Genomic DNA, 23,921 nt, shown 5'->3' with positions numbered 1-23,921 from the left:
TCCCGCCCATGTGGGGGTGACTAGGACGACTAGGAAGCTGATTGGCCATGTGTCTGTCTATCATTGGTGGGGGTCCTAAAAGGTGGTGGATGTGGGGATTGAGAAACTGCACAAATTCAATCTTTGTGAGCCAATTGTTCTTACTTCATAATTCTAGTCAAATGGCTATTAAAGGCCAAGCTACATGGCATCTCACTAGCCACTATCCACATCACAGCTAGGTCTTTAGGGCCAATATCATCATAGGTCCAAAATGCTTCTTATCAGCTTCTAACCCCAAACCATAAGACTCCTGAACAGCTAATCAAATGTCTACCTGGACTATTTGCATTGACCCACCCCCCATTTTTACGGTGCTGCTACTCTCTGTTTATTATCTATGCATAGTCACTTTACCTCTACCTACATGTACATATTACCTCGACTAACCTGTGCCCCCGCACATTGACTCTGTACCGGTACCCCCTGTATATAGCCTCCACATTGACTCTGTACCGGTACCCCCTGTATATAGCCTCCACATTGACTCTGTACCGGCACCCCTGTATATAGCCTCCACATTGACTCTGTACCGGTACCCCCTGTATATAGCCTCCACATTGACTCTGTACCGGTACCCCCTGTATATAGCCTCCACATTGACTCTGTACCGGTACCCCTGTATATAGCCTCCACATTGACTCTGTACCGGTACCCCCTGTATATAGCCTCCACATTGACTCTGTACCGGTACCCCTGTATATAGCCTCCACATTGACTCTGTACCGGTACCCCCTGTATATAGCCTCCACATTGACTCTGTACCGGTACCCCCTGTATATAGCCTCCACATTGACTCTGTACCGGTACCCCCTGTATATAGCCTCCACATTGACTCTGTACCGGTACCCCTGTATATAGCCTCCACATTGACTCTGTACCGGTACCCCCTGTATATAGCCTCCACATTGACTCTGTACCGGTACCCCCTGTATATAGCCTCCACATTTACTCTGTACCGGTACCCCCTGTATATAGCCTCCACATTGACTCTGTACCGGTACCCCTGTATATAGCCTCCACATTGACTCTGTACCGGTACCCCCTGTATATAGCCTCCACATTGACTCTGTACCGGTACCCCTGTATATAGCCTCCACATTGACTCTGTACCGGTACCCCCTGTATATAGCCTCCACATTGACTCTGTACCGGTACCCCTGTATATAGCCTCCACATTGACTCTGTACCGGTACCCCCTGTATATAGCCTCCACATTGACTCTGTACCGGTACCCCCTGTATATAGCCTCCACATTGACTCTGTACCGGTACCCCCTGTATATAGCCTCCACATTGACTCTGTACCGGTACCCCTGTATATAGCCTCCACATTGACTCTGTACCGGTACCCCCTGTATATAGCCTCCACATTGACTCTGTACCGGTACCCCCTGTATATAGCCTCCACATTGACTCTGTACCGGTACCCCCTGTATATAGCCTCCACATTGACTCTGTACCGGTACCCCCTGTATATAGCCTCCACATTGACTCTGTACCGGTACCCCTGTATATAGCCTCCACATTGACTCTGTACCGGTACCCCTGTATATAGCCTCCACATTGACTCTGTACCGGTACCCCCTGTATATAGCCTCCACATTGACTCTGTACCGGTACCCCTGTATATAGCCTCCACATTGACTCTGTACCGGTACCCCCTGTATATAGCCTCGCTACTGTTATCTTATTGTTGCTCTTTAATTATTTGTTATTTTCCTATTTTCTACTTCAGTTTATTTGAGTAAATACTTCCTTAGCACTTATTTTTCTTAACTGCATTGTTGTTTAAGGCCTTGTAAGTAAGCATTTAACTGTAAGTGTCACGAATATTACCGAAGGTGACTCCCCTTCTTGTTCGGGTGGCGCTCGGCGGTCGTTGTCGCCGGTCTACTAGCTATCGCCGATCCGTTGTTCTGTGTTCGTTTAGTTTTGTCTAATTGGTAGCACCTGTTTCTAGTTTGGTTGTTAGGATAGGGTATATATAGTCTGTTTAGCCCGCTTCTGTTTCGTGCGGGCTTGTTCGTCTGTTTTGTTGGTTGAGTGTATTTTGTTGTATTTTGGGTTACACGCTGTCCGGTTATATTTCTGTTCATTTGTGTTTTCACTTTGTACATGTTGTGTTTCGTGACATTAAAGCGTGTTGTTTTTCCCACATCTTTGCTCTCTGCGCCTGACTCCACACCTCTTCACTCATAATTGTGACAGTAAGGTCTACTACACCTGTTGTATTTGGCGAATTGTACAAATAAAATTGGATTTAATCTGAATAAAATGCAATGATTACCTGTAGTAGTTATGTAGCCTATTATGATTGACTATATTTCTAACAATAACCTATTTCCTAATTAGCACAGAATGTTTGGCACACAACGATACAGAAGGCCTATCAATAACTTTTAAGTGTAGACTCTAAGAACCGTTGAGACTGTTGCACTACTGTTGTGTATAGAAGCAGGATACACTTTTCATACTGTTATGGACACAGTAAAAAACAGATAGCAATGATCTGTGTTTGAGAAACAAGTCATTGTTGACTGTTGCAAGGTATGGGTTTTATAACAACAACAGATGGTTTTGTCAAGGGATGTGCCCTGTTCCCCCTCAGGTGGCTTAAAAGATTTGGCATGTGTCCACAGATCCTCAAAACGTTCTACAGCTGCACCATTGAGAGCATCTTGACTGGCTGCATCACCGCTTGGTACGGCAACTATAAGGCACCCGACCGTAATAACCCTCTACAGAGGGTTATGAGTACGGCCTAATACATCACTCGGTCCGAGCTTACTGCCATCCAGGACCCCTAGTGTCAGAGGAAGGCCCAAAAAAGGGTCCAAGTGTTATGCAGGTGAATGAGGACCCAAAAGCGACTTAACAGAAACAGAGTTTATTCCAGTCTTAACAGAAAACGACTAATCCTGTATTCTTTCACAGGTAATGTCCAAACAGGAATAACAGAAATCCTCTAGTCTGTAGAGGGGAACAACAGGAGAAGCGGCCACAGACTGCAGGTCGCTTCGGGTTGGCGCAGGCCGTAGCTGATAGAGACACCTGCTCACACGCAGCATCTGATGAAGGCAAAAACACGACAGGACGGAACAAGAACACAGTACAGCAAACAAGGATCCGACAAGGACAGGAGCGGAAACAGAGGGAGAAATAGGGACACTAATCAGAGGGCAAAATAGGGGACAGGTGTGAAAGAGTAAACGAGGTAGTTAGGAGAATGAGGAACAGCTGGGAGCAGGAACGGAACGATAGAGAGAGAGAGAGAGAGAGAGAGAGAGAGAGAGAGATAGAGAGAGGGAAAGAACCTAATAAGACCAGCAGGGGGAAACGAATAGAAGAGAAAGCACAGGGACAAGACATGACAATCTATGACAAAACATGACACAAAGGCTCCAGCCACCCAAGCCATAGACTGTTCTTTCTGTTATCACATGGCAAGTGGTACCAGTGCACTAAGTCTGGAATCAATAGGACCCTGAACAGCTTCTACCTCCAAGCCATAAAACTTCTAAACAAGACGGCTAAATAGGTAATAAAATGGCTACCCAGATTACCTGCATTGACCCTTTTTGCACCAACTCTCATGCACCGACTTTATGCACACACACACTGGACTCTACCCACACACTCACAGATACTTACACTGACACCACAACACACACATAACATGCACACAAATGCATACTGACGCCACACACACACGCACGCACGCACGCACGCACGCGCGCACACACACACACACACACACACACACACACACACACACACACACACACACACACACACACACACACACACACACACACACACACACACACACACACACACACACACACACACACTAACTAACTAACTAACTCACACACACTTTCACACTAGCAATCTCAATTACTTCATACCCCTGCACATTGACTCGGTACTGGTACTCCCTGTATATAGCCATGTTATTACCTGGTACTCCCTGTATGTAGCCATGTTATTACCTGGTACTCCCTGTATGTAGCCATGTTATTACCTGGTACTCCCTGTATGTAGCCATGTTATTACCTGGTACTCCCTGTATGTAGCCATGTTATTACCTGGTACTCCCTGTATGTAGCCATGTTATTACCTGGTACTCCCTGTATGTAGCCATGTTATTACCCGGTACTCCTTGTATGTAGCCATGTTATTACCTGGTACTCCCTGTATGTAGCCATGTTATTACCTGGTACTCCCTGTATGTAGCCATGTTATTACCTGGTACTTCCTATATTAATATAGCCATGTTATTTTGGTCAGGCTGATAATACTGTGTTGTGCAAGTGCTATATCTGTCTCCAATCAACAAAAAATGCATTTAAACTCAGGTTGTGAGTATTTGATTTAATAGAAAACGGATGCTTATTCATCCAAATCATATAGTTCATGTCACATGCTATGATTATAGCTTTAAAATACTGTTATTATCCACGCTTAAGCATTATATGTCCCAGTATCCTCGATCTGGTTGTTTGGGGTACTCACTCTAAGATAATATATCATTACCCACTCACACATGCTTCAACTTGTTTGATGTGGTTCCATGCAAACCTGTGATTTAGAATCAGCCAAAATGGTTCAGTTGGAAACCACACACCACACAGTGTTTGCCTAGAATATACTGTAGATTAACAGCCCAATGTAAAGGAGATATGTCCCATTTCAGCTACAGTAGCAGCACATACAAACCCCCTCCTCCAGTGAGAGGGGAAGAGTGTGGGAGGGGAGGTATGAAAGAGGGTGTGGGAGGGGGATGTATGAAAGAGAGTGTGGGAGGGGGAGGGTAAACACTCCGACAGTTATGTATGACAGCCTTACTGCTCACTGAAAGAACAAGGGACAGAGAAAAAAGTCTGTGTGGCTGAGCACTAGAAATACTGTGAGGCGGAGGAAGGAAGATAGCGTGACGGTGAGAGAAAAAAATAGAGAAAATATATGGAGGAGGAGAGCTCAGCCACAGGGGGAGTGTGTTCTGAAAAACCAGGCAGAATTCAGCCGCTGGTGAGCCTGAACACCAATCCTCTCCCTTCTGCCACAGGCTGGGAGGGATTGAGACAGGATTTCCATTGGGTTCTTCCAGGGAGTGATTTAGAGAAGAGTCCAGGGCTGTTGATTAGGATTTGTAGCTTTATGTAGGGAATATGCTGGAGAGGATTTGAGTATGCTGTTCGCTGTTATTGCAAATTGCACACAGTAGTGTCTGCGACGTGAAGGCTCAGTCTGCTGGTTAGTGTTGGCAGTGCTGCACCCACCCCTGCTGCTGGGGTTGTTTGGGGGCTATGTTTCTGACTGACTAGGGCAGCATCACCCACATGCAGGGCAGAGGCTGAATGGGAGGTAAAGAGTGCAACTAACCAGCATGGGAGCCAAACAGATGAAATGGTAAGAGTTGGATTTCACAAATGATTTGCATTATCTCTTGATTTACAAAACATAACTGTCTCTCTCCTTCTCGTTGTTACAATCAGTGGTTGTAATATAGAAATGCAGTGTTTATTCATTGACCAGTGCCTCTACATGTGCCTTGACAGTATGGTGCTACCTTTACAGTGACAGGAGTGGTTATGACACCTCGATACAGTGCAAGCACTATGTCATTTAGAAGATGTCATTTATTTGTCTAATCAATATTATCCTATGTTCCTACAATATATATATTTATGTAACACGTTTTAGAGAAACTAATCATAGTGTGATAGCTCGTAGAAATGGAGTAGTTCACATCATTTTCGGCTTTTGTCTGAATGTAGGTGTGGGCGTGCCTCTCTGGTATGGATACTGTGCGTCCGTGTAGTTGTTTGTCTGGAACAGAATCTATAGTCTATGTGAGCTGAATGAGTGATATTGCCTAGCAACGGCTAACTACAGTGTTTGGCATTGCTGTGATTTCCATTTGCAGATCGGCTTACATCTCAGATTTACTTTGATCAGACTGATTAGCATCACACTGTATATGGGCTTGTCCAATCTCGCATGGTGTTTTAGTGTTATACAGTATTTAGTTCCAGAGATTAGGATCATTTATGTTTAATATTTGCCCACCATAGTGGAGGTTTTATTTCCAACCCAAAATATATTTACAGTAAATACACAAATGACATTATAGTGTAAAATAGGCCACAGGTGCATGTGATCCTCTTTCAGATATACAATTGAAAAGTTAAATCAATGCTCATTCAGTTAAATTGAAGACATATTTGAATTAAAAACATGTTATTTCAAGAAGATTTACTTTATTTGATATAAAGAGACTAAAAAATACATTCAAAGGCTAATCTCTTGCTAATATATGTATCTCTACTGTATGTTGTTGTTTCAGTTGGCACAACAGATCAGCAGGGTACATCTTTTAAGGGAAATCCACAGAAAGTAGAATATGTAGCGATAAAACTACCCAGGACAAAGGAAGGGTGGTGCCACGATGAGAGATTTACACAGAACATTGGTTAGCATGTCCTTCATACTTCTTTGCCTGTAGTTCTTATTACAAGATTATTTGAAATGATTTGCAGTGTTTATCAATGGGGAACTTAGGCATAACCACTTCAGTTGAATCAGATTGATTTGCAGTGTTTATCAATGGGGAACTGAGGCATAACCACTTCAGTTGAATCAGATTGATTTGCAGTGTTTATCAATGGGGAGTACTTAGGCATAACCACTTCAGTTGAATCAGATTGATTTGCAGTGTTTATCAATGGGGAACTTAGGCATAACCACTTCAGTTGAATCAGATTGATTTGCAGTGTTTATCAATGGGGAACTTAGGCATAACCACTTCAGTTGAATCAGATTGATTTGCAGTGTTTATCAATGGGGAACTTAGGCATAACCACTTCAGTTGAATCAGATTGATTTGCAGTGTTTATCAATGGGGAATTTAGGCATAACCACTTCAGTTGAATCAGATTGATTTGCAGTGTTTATCAATGGGGAACTTAGGCATAACCACTTCAGTTGAATCAGATTGATTTGCAGTGTTTATCAATGGGGAGTACTTAGGCATAACCACTTCAGTTGAATCAGATTGATTTGCAGTGTTTATCAATGGGGAACTTAGGCATAACCACTTCAGTTGAATCAGATTGATTTGCAGTGTTTATCAATGGGGAACTTAGGCATAACCACTTCAGTTGAATCAGATTGATTTGCAGTGTTTATCAATGGGGAGTACTTAGGCATAACCACTTCAGTTGAATCAGATTGATTTGCAGTGTTTATCAATGGGGAACTTAGGCATAACCACTTCAGTTGAATCAGATTGATTTGCAGTGTTTATCAATGGGGAATTTAGGCATAACCACTTCAGTTGAATCAGATTGATTTGCAGTGTTTATCAATGGGGAACTTAGGCATAACCACTTCAGTTGAATCAGATAAGATGGCCACCAGACCACAGAGACTCTGCTTATGTAACCTACTGTCCCTGTTTCTCAGCAGTTCAGTAGAATCAACAAAGTAGGCCCCTTATAACAGAAAACGTCCCAAACTTCCTGAATATGATATCTAAATGGTATATAACCTAATTGTCATCTCTATTGAAGTCATAATACTGTATCTACCATACATCCCTACCAACCCAATTACATATCAATCCAAGCAAGCATTATATGGTACCTGCCTCCACATACAGTATTAATCATTTACAGCTGAGGCACAGTAAGAGAGCACATACAGACCCTCCTGTGGCCCAATTAACCCTAATGAATCCCCCTCTGTTCACAGTGTTAGTGAATGGATAAAGGGTGGATAAAGGGTAATTCCATGGTAACAGAGTGATGCTGAGACTCAGATGTTTCACTTTAAAATGTATGTCAAACAAAAACCAGTGATTGCAAAGTTAACAAACCATATAATTATATGCACAAGGACTACTTTTAACAATTTCCACTGAACATTTGGCAAAAACACCTTTACTTGAAGAACAGTGCAGATGCAAAGTTTGGGAACAGAATGACGATACAAACATTCATTCTGTTCTTCAATAAAGGTGTTTTTTATATATATATTTTCAGTAGACATTTTTAAAAGTAGTCCTTGTGCATAGAGTTGTATGGTTTGTTTAAAGAAGACGGATGCCATCCTAACTACATTAAACCAGACATTAATCTCACACAGACTGTAATGTGAGTCTAATTACTCATGTCAACATTACGCTTCACACTAATTAACATATGGTTACATAAATGCAATCCATCATAATCCACCCATCTTGCATTTCTCTTAAGAAAGATTTGAACATAGTCTCTCTCCCCTTTTCAACATGTAATGTCTAAGGGTTTTAGGTTTAATAGTGGCAGAAACTGGCAACAATTATAAAATACAAATACAAAATACAATTCATTACAAAATACCCTAAAAACCAATGTATCAAAAATAACATACATAATACTTGCATATACTTTGCAAAGTATTGTATTGAATTAAAATACAAGTATCTTGTATTTTCAAATACAACATAAATTTGCAAGTACACACTTAACCGTAACAACATTTTCAATAATGGTAACAAAAGCATTTTACATGCCATGACAGTGATAATGTGGTTGTTTCTACTATGATTGAATGCACTGACTGTAAGTTGCTATCGATGCTAAATAACAAATGCTAATGTAGATGTAAAAATAAACACTTTATCACGACTCAGGTTATGACCCGGATACAGACACAGGAGGCAGATAGTAGAGATCTCAGATGAGTTATTGTACACACGGGGCAGGCAAAGGGCAGGGGTTCGTGATCAAGTCAGAGTCAGGCAGGTACAGGATGGCAGGCAGGCTCGGGGTCAGTACAGGCAGAATAGTCAGAACCCAGAAAACTAGGAAACAGAACTTGAGCAAAAGGAAGACGGGAAAGCACGCTGCTAAGACCTGAAAAACTGGCAACAGACGTATAAACACATGTATAAATACACAGGGGATAATGGGGAAGATGGGCGACACCTGGAGGGGGGTGGAGACAAGCACACGGACAGGTGAAACAGATCAGGGTGTGACACACTTGCAAAGCATGCTAAATATTATTATTCTAATGAGCTCCACCCCTGAACAAGACCACATTTGAATACAAATGTGAATGACTGTAGAGATAGGCAAAAATACATTGAAATGTATCTTGTTATAAAATACCCCAAAGAATGTATGAAAATAAAATAAGAAATACTATTATCAACAATACAGAAAAGTCTGTCAAAAAATACATTTAAAGTAGGCAAAAAACACAAAAGGAATCATAGACTATTTCAGTCAAATGTCCTGTGCAGTTGTAAATCAAACAAATACATGTGTGAACACAACATTTTTGAAATTTCAACTTATTTTGTAAGAAATATGCTCTATATAATTGTCTAGCAGGACTGTTGAAAAGTATTTTAATAATACAAAATGCAGCTCTCTGAAGTATCTTGTTAGAGAATACATTGGACTGTAGTCTAGGCCAGTGAAATACAAATGAAAAAATATGCAAAATACATTTAAAATACATGTAACAGAAGTACTGCCCATCTTCAAATGGTGGTCTATTTGGTCCACACAGACAGAAGCATGGTTGTTTTCCCACAGATATGAAGAAAGGGATCACGGAATCCCCCCTCTGGGAGCCATATCTAATGCCTGGGGGGTTATAGACCACATGTGGCTGGATCCCATTTCTAAAAAAACACATGAGAAGAGACAAGACCTCAGGGTGCATGGAATGTACTCAGAACAGACAAAGATCATCATAACATACAGACTGAGTACATAACAGACCCAGGACATTCTGAAAGAGGAAATCATCCTCTCAGAGACATTGAAATCATTGCCAGTTTTGAACTGATGTCTCCGGAGGAAAAAACAATCCTAAGAATGCGTTGTTGCAAAAACTAAAACAGCATGTTTCTAAATCCCGCCCCTATCTGACTGTTTGAAAAAGGAAATAGTTAGTTGTTTGACTCAAATGTGTCCCATTTGTCTGAAGTTGCCTGTAAAGTGCATTTTAATTGAAGTAAAACTTAATATTTTGTACAGTCACTTATGTTTGTGTCAAATAAGTTGAATGAATGAATGAATAAATGAACAAACCAATTCCATCTATGTGTTTACTTACTCCGTATTCGAAGGCCCAAAGAATTGCTGCTACTCTGTTTATTATCTATGCGTTGTCACTTTACCTCTACCTACATTATCATATTATCTCAATCACCTGGACTAACCTTTGCCCCCGCACATTGACTCTGTATCGGTACCCCCTGTATATAGCCTCGCTAATGTTATTTTATTATTGCTCAATTATTTGTTATTTTTCTTATTTTTCTATTTTACTTCCGTTTATTTTAGTAAATACTTTCTTGATACTTATTTTTCTTAAAACTGCATTGTTGGTTAAGGGCTTGTAAGTAAGCATTTCACTGTAAGATCGACACCTGTTATATTCGGCGATAACATTTGATTTGATTGGTTGATGGACAGTGAAACTTTTAATTTGGCTCTCTATTCCAGCATTTTGGGCCACTATTCGGTCACTATACAGAATGTCATCCCTTATTTGAGTGTATTTTAAAACATAATGTCTGTCGCATGTGAAACATTTAATCTCAAATCCAAAATGCTGGAGTATAGAGCCATATTAAAAGTTTTAGCTTCACTGTCCAAATAAATACACAGGGAGTGTATGTTCAGTGTATCATTCTGTTGAAATATTGCTTAGTCTAGATGGCATTTACAGTATATGTAATTTCAAGAAGAATGTCTTCCATGAATATGTATTTATTTAATTTAATTTGGCTCAGCAGCAAACAAACTCATTCCTTATTCTTGTCTTGCCCACAAACTGTTGCAGCCTCAGTTCAGCCAGCCCTGCACACTCCCCTAAAGAAGAGTACATCATCGCTCAGTCCACAGACACTCCTAAAGAAGCATTTATCTCAGCTCAATCTGAAGACCACGCCGAGCCTGGAGATGACAAATCAGAGTTGACGGAAAGGAAATCTGATACAGGTTGGCTGCACATTCATTTGCTCGTTCCTGAAATCTGTTTCCATTTGATTTATGTGCTACAAAAATGACGTTTTATCATGCCCGGTCTGTCTCTGTCTGTCCATCTGTCTGTCCATGCCTCCATCTCTCCCTCTGTCTGTTTGTCCGGCTGTCCGTCTGTGTGTCTGCCCTCCAGAAGAGGTGTTGTCTCTCTGTGGCCTGTGTCCGACCCCGGGGCATAGTGGGCCAGAGGAGGAGAGATCATGGGAAGAGCAGCTGGAGTATCACCAGGAGCAGCTGGAAAAGGAGATGCAGGAGGCCAGGAGGATGGTGTTCCGTCTACAGGTAACTAAAGACTCCTCTCACACACACACACACACGCGCACACGCACACGCACACGCACACACACACACACGCGATATTGTAGGAAACTAAAACTAAAACTATTAGTAAACTGAAATAAAATAATTAACAAACCTGTTTCAAAAACTACAGTTATACTGAAACTATTGTATTTGACTCCAAAACTAACTAAAATAAATAATAAATAAAAACCATCATGAATTACATTGCATTCGGAAAGTATTCAGACCTCTTGACTGTTTCCACATTTTTTAAAGTTACAGCCTCATTCTAAAATTGATTAAATTGTTTTCCCCCTCATCAATCCACACACAATACCCCATAATGACAAAGCAAAAACTGTTTAAAAAAATGTCACATTTCCATAAGTGTTCAGACCCTTAACTCAGTACTTTGTTGAAGCACCGTTGGCAGTACACTACAAGCTTGGCACACATGTATTTGGGGAGTTTCTCCCACTTTTCTCTGCAGATCTTCTCAAACTCTGTTAGGTTGGATGTGGAGCGTCGCTGCACAGCTATTTTCAGGTATCTCAAGAGATGTTAGATCGGGTTCAAGTCCTGGCTCTGGCTGGGCCACTCAATGTCATTCAGAGACTTGTCCCGAAGCCACTCCTGTGTTCTGTGTTGTCTTGGCTGTGTGCTTACGGTCGTTGTCCTGTTGGCAGGTGAACCTTCACCCCAGTCTGAGGTCCTGAGCGCTCTGAAGCAGGTTTTCATCAAGGATCTCTTTTTTCCGTTCATCTTTCCCTCAATCCTGACTTATCACCCACTCCCTACTGCTGAAAAACATCCCCACAGCATGATGCTACCACCACCATGCTTCACTGTAGGGATGGTGCCAGGTTTCCTCCAGATGTGGCATTCAGGCCAGAGTTCAATCTTGGTTTAATCAGACCAGAAAATCTTGTTAATAATGGTCTGAGAGTCCTGAACTCCAAGTGTGCTGTCATGTGCCTTTTACTGAGAAGTAGCTTCTCTCTGGCCACTTTACCATAAAGGCCTAATTGGTGGAGTGCTGCAGAGATGGTTGCCCTTCTGTAAGGTTCTCCACAGAGGAGTGACCATCAGGTTCTTGGTCACCTCAATGACCAAGGCCCTTCTCTCCCGATTGCTATATTTCGTCGGGTGGCCAGCTCTAGGAAGAGTCATGCTGGTTCAAAACTTCTTCCATTTAAGAATGATGGAGGCCACTGTTTTCTTGGGGACCTTTAATGCTGCAGAATTCTTTTTGGACCCTTCCCCAGATCTGTGCCTCGACACAATCCTTTCTCGGAGCTCTACGTACAATTCTTCGACCTCATGGCTTGGTTTTTGCTCTGACATGCACTGTCAACTGTGGGAACTTATATAGACAGGTGTGTGCCTTTCCAAATCATGTCCAGTCAATTGAATTTACCACAGGTGGACTCCAATGAAGTTGTAGAAACATCTCAAGGGTAATTAATGGAAACAGGATGCACCTGGGCCCAATTTCGAGTCTCATAGCAAAGGGCCTGAATACTTATGTAAATAAGTATTCAAAAAAACAGTTTTCGCTTTGTCATTATGTGTGTGTAGATTGATGATTGAAGAGGGAAAACATGTATTTAATCAATTTTAGAATAAGGCTGTAATGTAACAAAATATGGAAAAAGTAAAGTGGTCTCAATACTTTCCAAATGCACTGTATGTTTAGTTTTAGAATTTACAAGCTTTTTTTCTAATGGGGTTTTCAAGCTTCTGAATCTGGTGGGTTAGACATTTACTTAATAATTTAAAGATAGACTCAGTGAGATGACTTTGCCATGAGCAGCACCACAGATATTGGGCGCGTTTGAATGGTAAGGCTAAACCAACCGACTGTAGACGAAAGTCGAGGAGTGAAGTATGGGAGGTGCATCTGATAAGAATCAGCTGAGAAGTTTAGCCTCCCGCTTCAGCGCTCCTGGTTGTTGCAGAAATTGACCCACTACTACTGTTACTTGGTGCATCTACGTCATCTCGCTGAGTCTACCTTCAAACCTATCCTATCCTAACCTATGACCTGACCCAGCACCTTATGCATTACTGCCCCACAGGGTCAAGAAGTGACCTCCCAAAAAACCCAAACACTTTGCAACACATAAATGGCTCCTAGCCTCCCACGCATAGGCTTCGTTCTGTCACTAACACTAAAACGATATAATATGAAAACGAAATAGAAATGTTTTTAATGATACAATAACTAAATAAAAATTAAGAAAATGGAACTGAAAATCAACTGAAACTAAACTGATTTCAAATGAAAATATTTAAACTAATAGAAGAAAAAATAATAGAAAAACACAAAACTATAATAACCTTAACACACACACTCTACAGATACACACAGATAGATACACTGTCAGACATACAAACATAGCTTTATGTGGTCCTTCTGTAGCTCAGTTGGTAGAGCATGGCGCTTGTAACGCCAGGGTAGTGGGTTCGATCCCCGGGACCACCCATACGTAGAATGTATGCACACATGACTGTAAGTCGCTTTGGATAAAAGCGTCTGCTAAATGGCATATATTATTATTTATTATTATGTGAACATCTTTAGTATGCATAAGATGTATCCCTCCAAGACTCCAGCTAAGGTAAGTATACAATGAGATTGTGACCATCCAAACATAATCTGGTATCAAGGATCTGAGTGCTCTTAATCTAGCACAATCTAATCTATCCTGTCAGGTATAAAAATCACCCCCACCTCTACCCCACCCTGCCCAACTGAGGATGATCACATGAAAGTGTGATCATGTCCAAGCCAAGCATTTGCTCTATGTTCACTGTCCAGTTCAGGTTGGCAGCCTTGTGGTGTATGTGAGGTCGTACATCCATATCGGTGTGTGTGTCTGACATGTTTTTATGCATGTGATGTGGTCAACAGCCTTTATTTCTCTCTGGTGTGTTTTTATACTGTGAAATCTATTCTGGGTGTGTAGGCTTTATCTTATGTGTACAGTATGTGTCCATCCCTCTCTTCTCTCTCCAGGCTCTACTGCTGCACGGCTCTCTCCCTGAGGACGAGCAGGATGTCTCCATGGGCTTCGGGGATAGCAGGGCTAACTCTGAGCAGCAGCTGGTACTGTGTCCGCCCCCATCCTCTCTCTACATTCACTTTAGATCGTATGGCATGTTCAGCCACTCACTGTGATGTAGCAGTGTCAGACCCTGGCACGCTATAATGTTTTTACTGTCACTCTAGAGTCCAGAAAAGACGCAGATACTGTAGAAGTGTGAATGAGTCTGTTATCTGCTTAGCCTGCTTTCATGCCAGGCCACCGTCTCTTTATAAGCTCTGGCATTTCTCTATTTTCTCATAATGCCTCTCATCCCCTCGCTTTGTAGGTTCTAATCCGCAGTCGTCTGGACCAAAGCATGGAGGAGGCTCTTGATCTGAAGGTACAGTAAGCAAAAGTAATTGGGCTTAATGTGGATGAGCTGCTTTCAGAGCACATACCTTCCCCTAATGAAATGTCTCTGAGTCTGTCTGTCTCTCTGTCATCTCAGAGGGAGCTTCTGAGGCACAAGCAGGAGGCACGGCACCTTCAGGCCATTAAGGTAAAGCCTGCCAGTCAAACCCTTCAGTTTGTTTGGATTGTTACTTATACATAGATTAGTGGCTTTTATTCAGTTCTCATGCCAGCTCTGGGTAGAGAAACAGACCCTTTTAGCCTCCACTGTTCCTTTACAGAAGAATTGTGTGCTCTGTTTAAGGCTTCATAATGATCCATATTCGTGGGTCCTTACTCTTTGGTAGGCAAGCCAGCCTCTCTAGCGTTGTCTTTGATCTGCCTTTCCTCATTAGGATGCTCTTCAGCAGCGTATGTCTGTACAGGAGGCTGCGGTGCTGCAGCTGAAGCAGGAGCTACTGAGGTGCAGTATGGACAAAGAGCAACTGGAGGGGGAGAACGTGAGTCAAATTATATGATAATACATACGTTGACATTTAGAATGAATATTTGACCTTTATATTCAATGGCTATATCTATTTATGTATTCAAATATTCACAAAATGTTTTGTTCATCCAATTTACAAATATAAGTATATATTTGTATATTTGTAGGCAGAGCTCAAACGGAAGTTGAGCGATCGGAACAAACTGCTCAGTGAATATGAGGTAAGATCAGAACATTTTCCATTTGAACATACTTTAACATTTGGATATGATTATGTGGTTGAAATGTATCAAAGTATCACAGATATCACAGTGATATGTCTATAAAACCAGCAGAAACTTGGAAAAAAGGATAGACTACTTCAGCAACAGCAATTGAAACTGGACGATGCTCGGCACAACACTAATGAAGGAAGCCACAGGGTATGGTACCATAATCAAACTGCTTCCACTGCACTTACAGTAAATGACATGTATTCATTGTAGATTGTGAAGTTGGTGAGATATATTATGTCTGTTTTTCTTCAGTCATCTAGGAGTGAAAAGAGTGGGTACAGTAACTCTATGGGCCCAGCCCCTGGTCCGACCTTCCAACACACAGCGGTGAGTCATGCACACCTATGAACATTTCCTACATGTGTTTACATGTTGGTTGGAGGGAGGGGGTGATTCATTAAATGTGTGTTTTAGATATGTTTCATGTCATCATTATCGCTGTTTCTAGAGCTAGAGACCTAATAGAGGTTAAAGGCAATGGCTAAATGATCAACAACCTTCAAATGTGCCTGGACACCAGTTCTAGTGGTTTATGTCATTATGTGTGTGTGTGGGTTTGTGTGTGTGTTAGCAGGGGGAGGAACTGCAGCTGGTAAGGGAAGCCCTGCGTAGTCTGAGGGATGGCTTCTCAGGTCACGACCCTCAGCATCACACCCTGGACACACTGGAGCAAGGGGTGGCCAGTCTCATGGACCGCCTATACACACTCGACACACGCCGCAGGCAGCAGGACAGAGGGGTACATACACACACACACACAGCAATACACACAGAGGACCACAGAGAAGGGTGCTGTGTGTGTGCTGTTAGCGTGATATTATGCGCCTGATGTGGTAATCATGTTTATCGTGTGTGCACATCGTGACTGATTGAATTGGTATTTCTCTTAGTAACTGAGACTCTGTCTTCTTGTAGGGTCAGTACAAGTCACCAGGACGAAGAGCCAACCCCACAGACAGGGACTCATGGCCACCCAGCTCAAGTAAGATGTACCGTTTGTTTTGCCGTTCTCAACAATCTAGCTAATTCTCTTCATTCAACTTTATATAATTGTGTAATTCAATTACATTGAGCACATGTTAGGAGGTGTTGAGGATTTGAATTAGCTAGGCTGGCTATCTGTAGAGAAAAGGGTCATATTAATCCAACTTGGTCTGGTCCACATAATTATTGAAGACTCAGCCTCCAGGTACCTATCAAATTATTTTACTTATATTAGAGATTTCCACCAATACAACACCAGAGCAATAGACCCTGATATTGCCTGTTTTAAATGTAATAGTCTATCTGCTAAGAACACCTTTTTTATATACTGACGCTGTTGAGTGGAACAAACTATCACAGCAACTCAAAGCCATGCCGACCACAGTTGAGGAGACTAAATTACTTGTTACCTTAGATTGTAAACAGTCATGGTCAAAACATATAGATTCAATGGTGGTAAAGATGGGGAGAGGTCTGTCCGTAATAAAGAGATGCTCTGCTTTCTTTGACACCACACTCCACAAAGCAAGTCCTGCAGGCTCTAGTTTTATCTTATCTTGATTATTGTCCAGTCATATGGTCAAGTGCTGCAAAGAAAGACCTAGTTAAGCTGCAGCTGACCCAGAACAGAGCGACACATCTTGCTCTTGTTGTAATCAGAAAGATAATATTAATACTATACATGCCAGTCTCTCTTGGCTAAGAGTTGAGGAAAGACTGACTGTGTCACTTCTTGTGTTGGAAATTCCAAATGGTTTGCATAGTCAACTTACACACAGCTTGACACACACACTTACCCCACCAGACATGCCACCAGGGGTGTTTTCACAGTCCCCAGGGCCAGAACAAATTCAAGCAAACGTACAGTATTATGCAGAGCCATGAGAGCATGGAACTCCCTTCCATCTTATATAGCACAAGTAAACAGCAAACCTGGTTTCAAAAAACAAATAAAGCAACACTTCAAGGCACAACGCCTCTCCCCATGTGACCTACTTGTTGTGTGTATGTACTGACATGTATGTTGAACTAATTCAATGCACACACTACATGTTAATGTTTTTAAATGCATGCAAATTGTAAGGTCTTTTGCCTGTAATGTCTGTTTCGTAATGTGTCGGACCTCAGTACGGCTAGCTGTCGCCATCGGTGTCGGCTAATGGGGATCCTAATAAATCAAATCAAAATCACAACTTCATTTAAAAAGTATCTTACGCTGGCTAATGATCGAGCAATAGAAACAGAAATAAAACATGTGTCTATGTCATGTGTCTGTATCTATCTCATGAGTCTATCTATGTCATGTGTCTGTATCTATCTCATGAGTCTATCTATGTCATGTGTCTGTATCTATGTCATGTGTCTGTATCTATGTAATATACTGTTTTAGAACCATGGAAATAAGTATGACTTTCTTGTGATGGCCCTGTCATTTTTATTTGTATGTTTTTTCATTGGCAAATTAAATCAATCAATCCTGTCTTTAAGCTGTAGCCAGTAAGCCGACCAATATGTTTTTGTTTTCAGAAATAGCTCACTCCCACAGTAGCCCTGGCCTGGACTCCACAGTCTCCACCAAAGTCCTCTACTTCACTGATCGCTCACTCACTCCTTTCCTGGTCAACATCTCCAAAAGGTACGACTCCATAATCCCTCTTTGGGTCTTGAAGATGTCCATTGCGTATCTTTGTGTTGTATGGTTGCGTGCTGCCTGGATGTTAATGTATATGTTAGTACACATGTATATTTTTAGGGTATTGAATGCATGCATGCATGCGTGTCATTGGTGTGTGTGTTGTGTGTCTATGTGCCGTAGCGTTGTGAGGGAATGTGCATGTCTGTGTCTCTGCACAGATCAATGTACCATGATGCCATCTGACAGTGGGACTGTGCTGTGCTGTTAGGCTGGGGGAGGTGACTCTGAGAGACTTCAAGGCAGCGGTGGACCGCCAGGGTAGCTTCAGGTACCACTTCAAAGCCCTCGACCCAGAGTTTGGGACTGTGAAGGAGGAGGTAGGCATGTTTTGGATTACAGCTTTGGGGTTACATTTAGATAGGATCAACCACTGAGGCAGAAATGACAATGACCAAAATGAAAAGATAAAACACATGGAATTGGCAATAGTTCCGAAACCCAATAACTATTTTAAGATCAGAGACGAGGATTCTCTATAGTTGATAAACAACAGTTGAAATCGGAGGTTTTACATACACCTTAGCCAAATACATTTCAACTCAGTTTTTCACAATTCCTGACATTTAATCCTATTAAAAATTCCCTGTTTTAGGTCAGTTAGGATCACCACTTTATTTTAAGAATGTGAAATGTCAGAATAATAGTTGAGAGAACGATTTATTTCAGCTTTTATTTTTTCATCACATTGCCAGTCAGCCAGAAGTTTACATACACTCAACAGTATTTGGTAGCATTGCCTTTAAATTGTTTAACTTGGGTCAAACGTTTCGGGTAGCCTTCCACAAGCTTCCCACAATACGTTGGGTGAATTTTGGCCCATTCCTCCTGACAGAGCTGGTGTAACTGAGTCAGGTTTGTAGGCCTCCTTGCTTGCACCTTTTTCAGTTCTGCCCACTAATGTTCTATAGGATTGAGGTCAGGGCTTTGTTATGGTCACTCCAATACCTTGACTTTGTTGTCCTTAAGCCATTTTGCCACAACTTTGGAAGTATGCTTGGGGTCATTGTCCATTTGGAAGATCTATTTGCGACCAAACTTTAACTTCCTGACTGATGTCTTGAGATGTTGCTTCAATATATCCACATACTTTTCTTTCCTCATGATGCCATCTATTTTGTGAAGTGCACCAGTCCCTCCTGCAGCAAAGCACTGCCACAACATGATTCCACCCCCGTGCTTCACGGTTGGGATGGTGTTCTTCGGCTTGCAAGCATCCCCCTTTTTCCTCCAAATATAACGATGGTCATTATGGTCAAACAGTTCTATTTATGTTTCATCGGACCAGAGGACATTTCTCCAGAAAATGTATGATCTTTGTCCCCATGTGCAGTTGCAAACCGTAGTCTTGCTTTTTTATGCCGGTTTTGGAGCAGTGGCCTCTTCCTTGCTGAGCAGCCTTTCAGGTTATGTTGATATAGGACTCATTTTACTGTGGATATAGATACTTTTGTACCTGTTTCCTCCAGCATTTTCACATGGTCCTTTGCTGTTGTTCTGGATTGATTTGTAAACTTCCGACTTCAACTGTATATATACAAGAGTGTGTGGACACAGCTTCAAATTAGTGGATTCGGCTATTTCAGCCACATCCGTTGCTGACAGGTGTATGAAATTGAGCACACAGCTATGCAATCTCCATAGGCAAACATTGGCAGTAGAATGGCCTTACTGAAGAGCTCAGTGACTTTCAACATGACACAGGTCAGTTGGTCAAATTTCTGCCATGTTAGAGCTGCCCCAGTCAACTGTAAGTGCTGTTAATGTGAAGTGGAAACATCTAAGAGCAACAACGGCTCAGCCGCGAAGTGGTAGGCCACACCTCACAGAATGGGGCCACCAAGTGCTGAAGCGCGTAGCGTGTAAAATCATCTGTCCTCGGTTGCAACACTCAGTACTGAGTTCCAAACTGCCTCTGGAAGCAACCTCAGCACAATAACTGTTTGTCAGGAGCTTCATGAAATGGTTTTCTATGGACGAGCAGCCGCACACAAGCCTAAGATCACCATGCGCAATGCCAAACGTCAGCTGGACTGGTATAAAGCTCACCGCCATTGGACTCTGGAGAGGTGGAAACACATTCTCTGGAGTGATGAATCACACTTCACCATCTGGCAGTCTTAAGGATGAATTTGGTTTTGGCGGATGCCAGGAGAACGCTACTTGACAAATATATAAATACAGTGGGGCAAAAAAGTAGTTAGTCAGCCACCAATTGTGCAAGTTCTCCCACTTAAAAAGATGAGAGAGGCCTGTAATTTTCATCATAGGTACACTTCAACTATGACAGACAAAATGAGGAAAGAACATCCAGAAAATCACATTGTAGGATTTTTAATGAATTTCTTTGCAAATTATGGTGGAAAATAAGTATTTGGTCACCTACAAACAAGCAAGATGTCTGGCTCTCACAGTCCTGTCACGTCTTCTTTAAGAGGCTCCTATGTCCTCCACTCGTTTCCTGTTTTAATGGCACCTGTTTAAACTTGTTATCAGTATAAAATACACCTGTCCACAACCTCAAACAGTCACACTTCAAACTCCACTATGGCCAAGACCAAAGAGCTGTCAAAGGACACCAGAAACAAAATTGTAGACCTGCACCAGGCTGGGAAGAATGAATCTGCAATAGGTAAGCAGCTTGGTTTGAAGAAATCAACTGTGGGAGCAATTATTAGGAAATGGAAGACATGCAAGACCACTGATAATCTCCCTCGATCTGGGGCTCCACGCAAGATCTCACCACGTGGGGTCAAAATGATCACAAGAATGGTGAGCAAAAATTCCAGAACCACACGGGGGGACCTAGTGAATGACCTGCAGAGAGCTGGGACCAAAGTAACAAAGCCTGCCATCAGTAACACACTACGCAGCCAGGGACTCAAATCCTGCAGTTCCAGACGTGTCCCCCTGCTTAAGCCAGTACATGTCCAGGCCCGTCTGAAGTTTGCTAGAGAGCATTTGGATGATCCAGAAGAAGATTGGGAGAATGTCATATGGTCAGATTAAACCAAAATATAACTTTTTAGTAAAAACTCAACTCGTAGTGTTTGGAGCACAAAGAATGCTGAGTTGCATCCAAAGAACACCATACCTACTGTGAAGCATGGGGGTGGAAATATCATTCTTTGGGGATGTTTTTCTGCAAAGGGACCAGGACGACTGATCCATGTAAAGGAAAGAATGAATGGGGCTATGCATCGTGAGATTTTGAGTGAAAACCTCCTTCCATCAGCAAGGGCATTGAAGATGAAACGTGGCTGGGTCTTTCAGCATGACAATAATCCCAAACACACCGCCCGGGCAATGAAGGACTGGCTCCGTAAGAAGCATTTCAAGGTCCTGGTGTGGCCTAGCCAGTCTCCAGATCTCAACCCCATAGAAAATCTTTGGAGGGAGTTGAAAGTCTGTGTTGCCCAGCAACAGCCCCAAAACATCACTGCTCTAGAGGAGATCTGCATGGAGGAATGGGCCAAAATACCAGCAACAGTGTGTGAAAACCTTGTTTTACTTACAAAGACTTACAGAAAATGTTTGACCTCTGTTATTGCCAACAAAGGGTATATAACAAAGTATTGAGACAAACTTTTGTTATTGACCAAATACTTATTTTCCAAATAAATTCATTAAAAAATCCTACAATGTGATTTTGGGGATTTTTTCCCCTCACTTTGTCTGTCATAGCTGAAGTGTACCTTTGATGAAAATTACAAGCCTCTCTCGTCTTTTTAAGTGGGAGAACTTGCACAATTGGTGGCTGACTAAATACTTTTTTGCCCCACTGTATATAGTGCCAACTGTAAAGTTTGTTGGAGGAGGAATAATGCTTCGGGCTAGGCTCCTTAGGTACAGCGAAGGGGAATCTTAACGCTACAGCGTACAATGACATTCTATACCATTCTGTGCTTCCAACTTTGTGGCAACAGTTTGGGGAAGGCCCTTTCCTGTTTCAGCATGACAATGCTCCTGTGCACAAAGAGGTCGGTATAGAAATGGTTTGTAGAGATCGGTGTGGAAGACCTTGATTTGCCTGCACAGAGCCCTTAACTCAACCCCATCGAACACCTTTGGGATGAATTGGAACACCAACTGCGAGCCAGGCCTAATCGCCCAACATCAGTGCCCGACCTTGTGGCTGAATGGAAGTCCCTGCAGCAATGTTTCAACATCTAGTGGAAAGCCTTCCCAGAAGAGTGGAGGCTGTTTTGGCAGAAAAGGGGGGACCAACTCCATACTAATGCCCATGATTTTGGAATGAGATGTCCGACGAGCAGGTGTTCACATAATTTTGGTCATGTAGTGTATGTGTTTAGAGACTGTCTGTGCCTGTATATGTCATAGTTTATATTATAAGAGCATGCCTGTCTGGTTCTGGTTGGTGTTCTCAGGTGTTCCAGGATGGAGCGCTGGTGCCTGGCTGGGAGGGGAAGATAGTGGCCTGGGTGGAGGAGGACCATGGAGAGAGACGGTAGAAGTGGGAACCAACCAACCATAGAGGGAACCACTGGCCTCAAACTGTGACCACTGGACAATGATGCCATAACACCCTCTCAGTATTCACAGCAGCCCTGAAGAGGTAGCTATTATACCAATTGGGATCAATCTATTTATTACTGTTTCGAGATGAAACCATACTTTCAAAAATGTCTCATTCCTATGGACATTTGACTTACAGTAACTGTTTGAAGTACAAGTTCTAGTTGCCAAATATGAATGAATACAATTTTTACGTTTTAATAAACATGGATTATTGCATGAATATGGACTATTTGTGAACTATTTCCTAGACATGCAGTTAATGTAACTCATGATCATGGAGGACTATAACTTCACTTGAGTCATTATTGTTGCTATGAATGTCTTTACTGAGGTACTGTTTACTACTACAAAGGTTCAGAAACCACAGCTTGTAGGATTAATAGCAGAAATTACATTTATTTTGGTCCATTTGCTTTGAGGTAACTGAAGTTACTGCCTTCTCTAATGGCCTTCTTATATTTCCAAAGTTCCGTGTCCCTTCATAGAGACAAATCACCTACTGGGTGTAAGTGTGACATGCCAGAACAGACAGTGTTTTGTGTTTTCTGTCTATTAACGTGTGTGCTTTTAGTGTCTGCAGTAACGGCACTAGAGTATAGACACTTGCAAAGTTAATGTCCGTTTCTTGTTGAACGTGGCAGAGGCCGACTCCTCATTCACAGTCTCAGGAAGCTCCAGGTGTAGATGGATTGATTTCCTCCACTTCTAGTAGTATATCATATTATAGAGAAATAAACACAAACTTTTAGACCAACAAGACCACAGAAAGGATAACTTATAATGTAACATAGGCTTTTATGTCAACATAGGAAGCGCTTAAGCAAAATCAACATAATTTTTGTTAATCTGTCACAGGGCCTTATTCATAGCACAAGGGAAAGGGGAAGCAGAGTGGTCCCTGACCTAGGAAATGATGAGATGGCACTCTGTGATGGACTGAACCTTTGGTAGCTCCACAGTCAGCTCCAGGATTCTTTTTATTTATTTAATTTTTTTTATTTCACCTTTATTTAACCAGGTAGGCAAGTTGAGAACAAGTTCTCATTTACAATTGCGACCTGGCCAAGATAAAGCAAAGCAGTTCGACAGATACAACGACACAGAGTTACACATGGAGTAAAACAAACATACA

The 23,921-nt window shown here is 42.0% G+C and overlaps 1 protein-coding gene across 6 annotated transcripts; it reads left to right on the top strand.

The window, feature by feature from the left end:
* Window positions 1-4,876: 4,876 nt before the first annotated feature.
* Window positions 4,877-23,009, top strand: LOC123993919 (dixin-A-like). 6 transcript variants are annotated; one of them, XR_006831530.1, is made up of 15 exons: window positions 4,877-5,453; window positions 10,890-11,047; window positions 11,223-11,371; window positions 14,391-14,480; window positions 14,747-14,800; window positions 14,909-14,959; window positions 15,207-15,311; window positions 15,466-15,519; window positions 15,631-15,720; window positions 15,826-15,900; window positions 16,145-16,312; window positions 16,489-16,555; window positions 18,085-18,193; window positions 18,412-18,570; window positions 22,639-22,679. XR_006831530.1 is itself a non-coding variant. In XM_046296398.1 (15 exons), exons 1-15 carry the CDS (start codon window positions 5,431-5,433, stop codon window positions 22,720-22,722), a joined length of 1,383 nt encoding a protein of 460 aa, XP_046152354.1. In that variant the 5' UTR covers window positions 4,877-5,430; the 3' UTR covers window positions 22,723-23,009. The 6 variants fall into 6 exon arrangements, 5 of the variants coding, with proteins under 5 accessions (XP_046152354.1, XP_046152355.1, XP_046152353.1 ...); XM_046296398.1 differs by having other exon boundaries at window positions 11,226-11,371; window positions 18,462-18,570; window positions 22,639-23,009; XM_046296399.1 differs by having other exon boundaries at window positions 15,237-15,311; window positions 18,462-18,570; window positions 22,639-23,009.
* Window positions 23,010-23,921: the final 912 nt, after the last annotated feature.

The sequence above is a fragment of the Oncorhynchus gorbuscha genome, linkage group LG13, assembly GCF_021184085.1.
Source record: "Oncorhynchus gorbuscha isolate QuinsamMale2020 ecotype Even-year linkage group LG13, OgorEven_v1.0, whole genome shotgun sequence".
Classification (NCBI taxonomy): Eukaryota; Metazoa; Chordata; class Actinopteri; order Salmoniformes; family Salmonidae; genus Oncorhynchus; species Oncorhynchus gorbuscha.
Note: the sequence above shows the minus strand (reverse complement) of the source record. Positions and strands in the feature narration are given on the sequence as shown.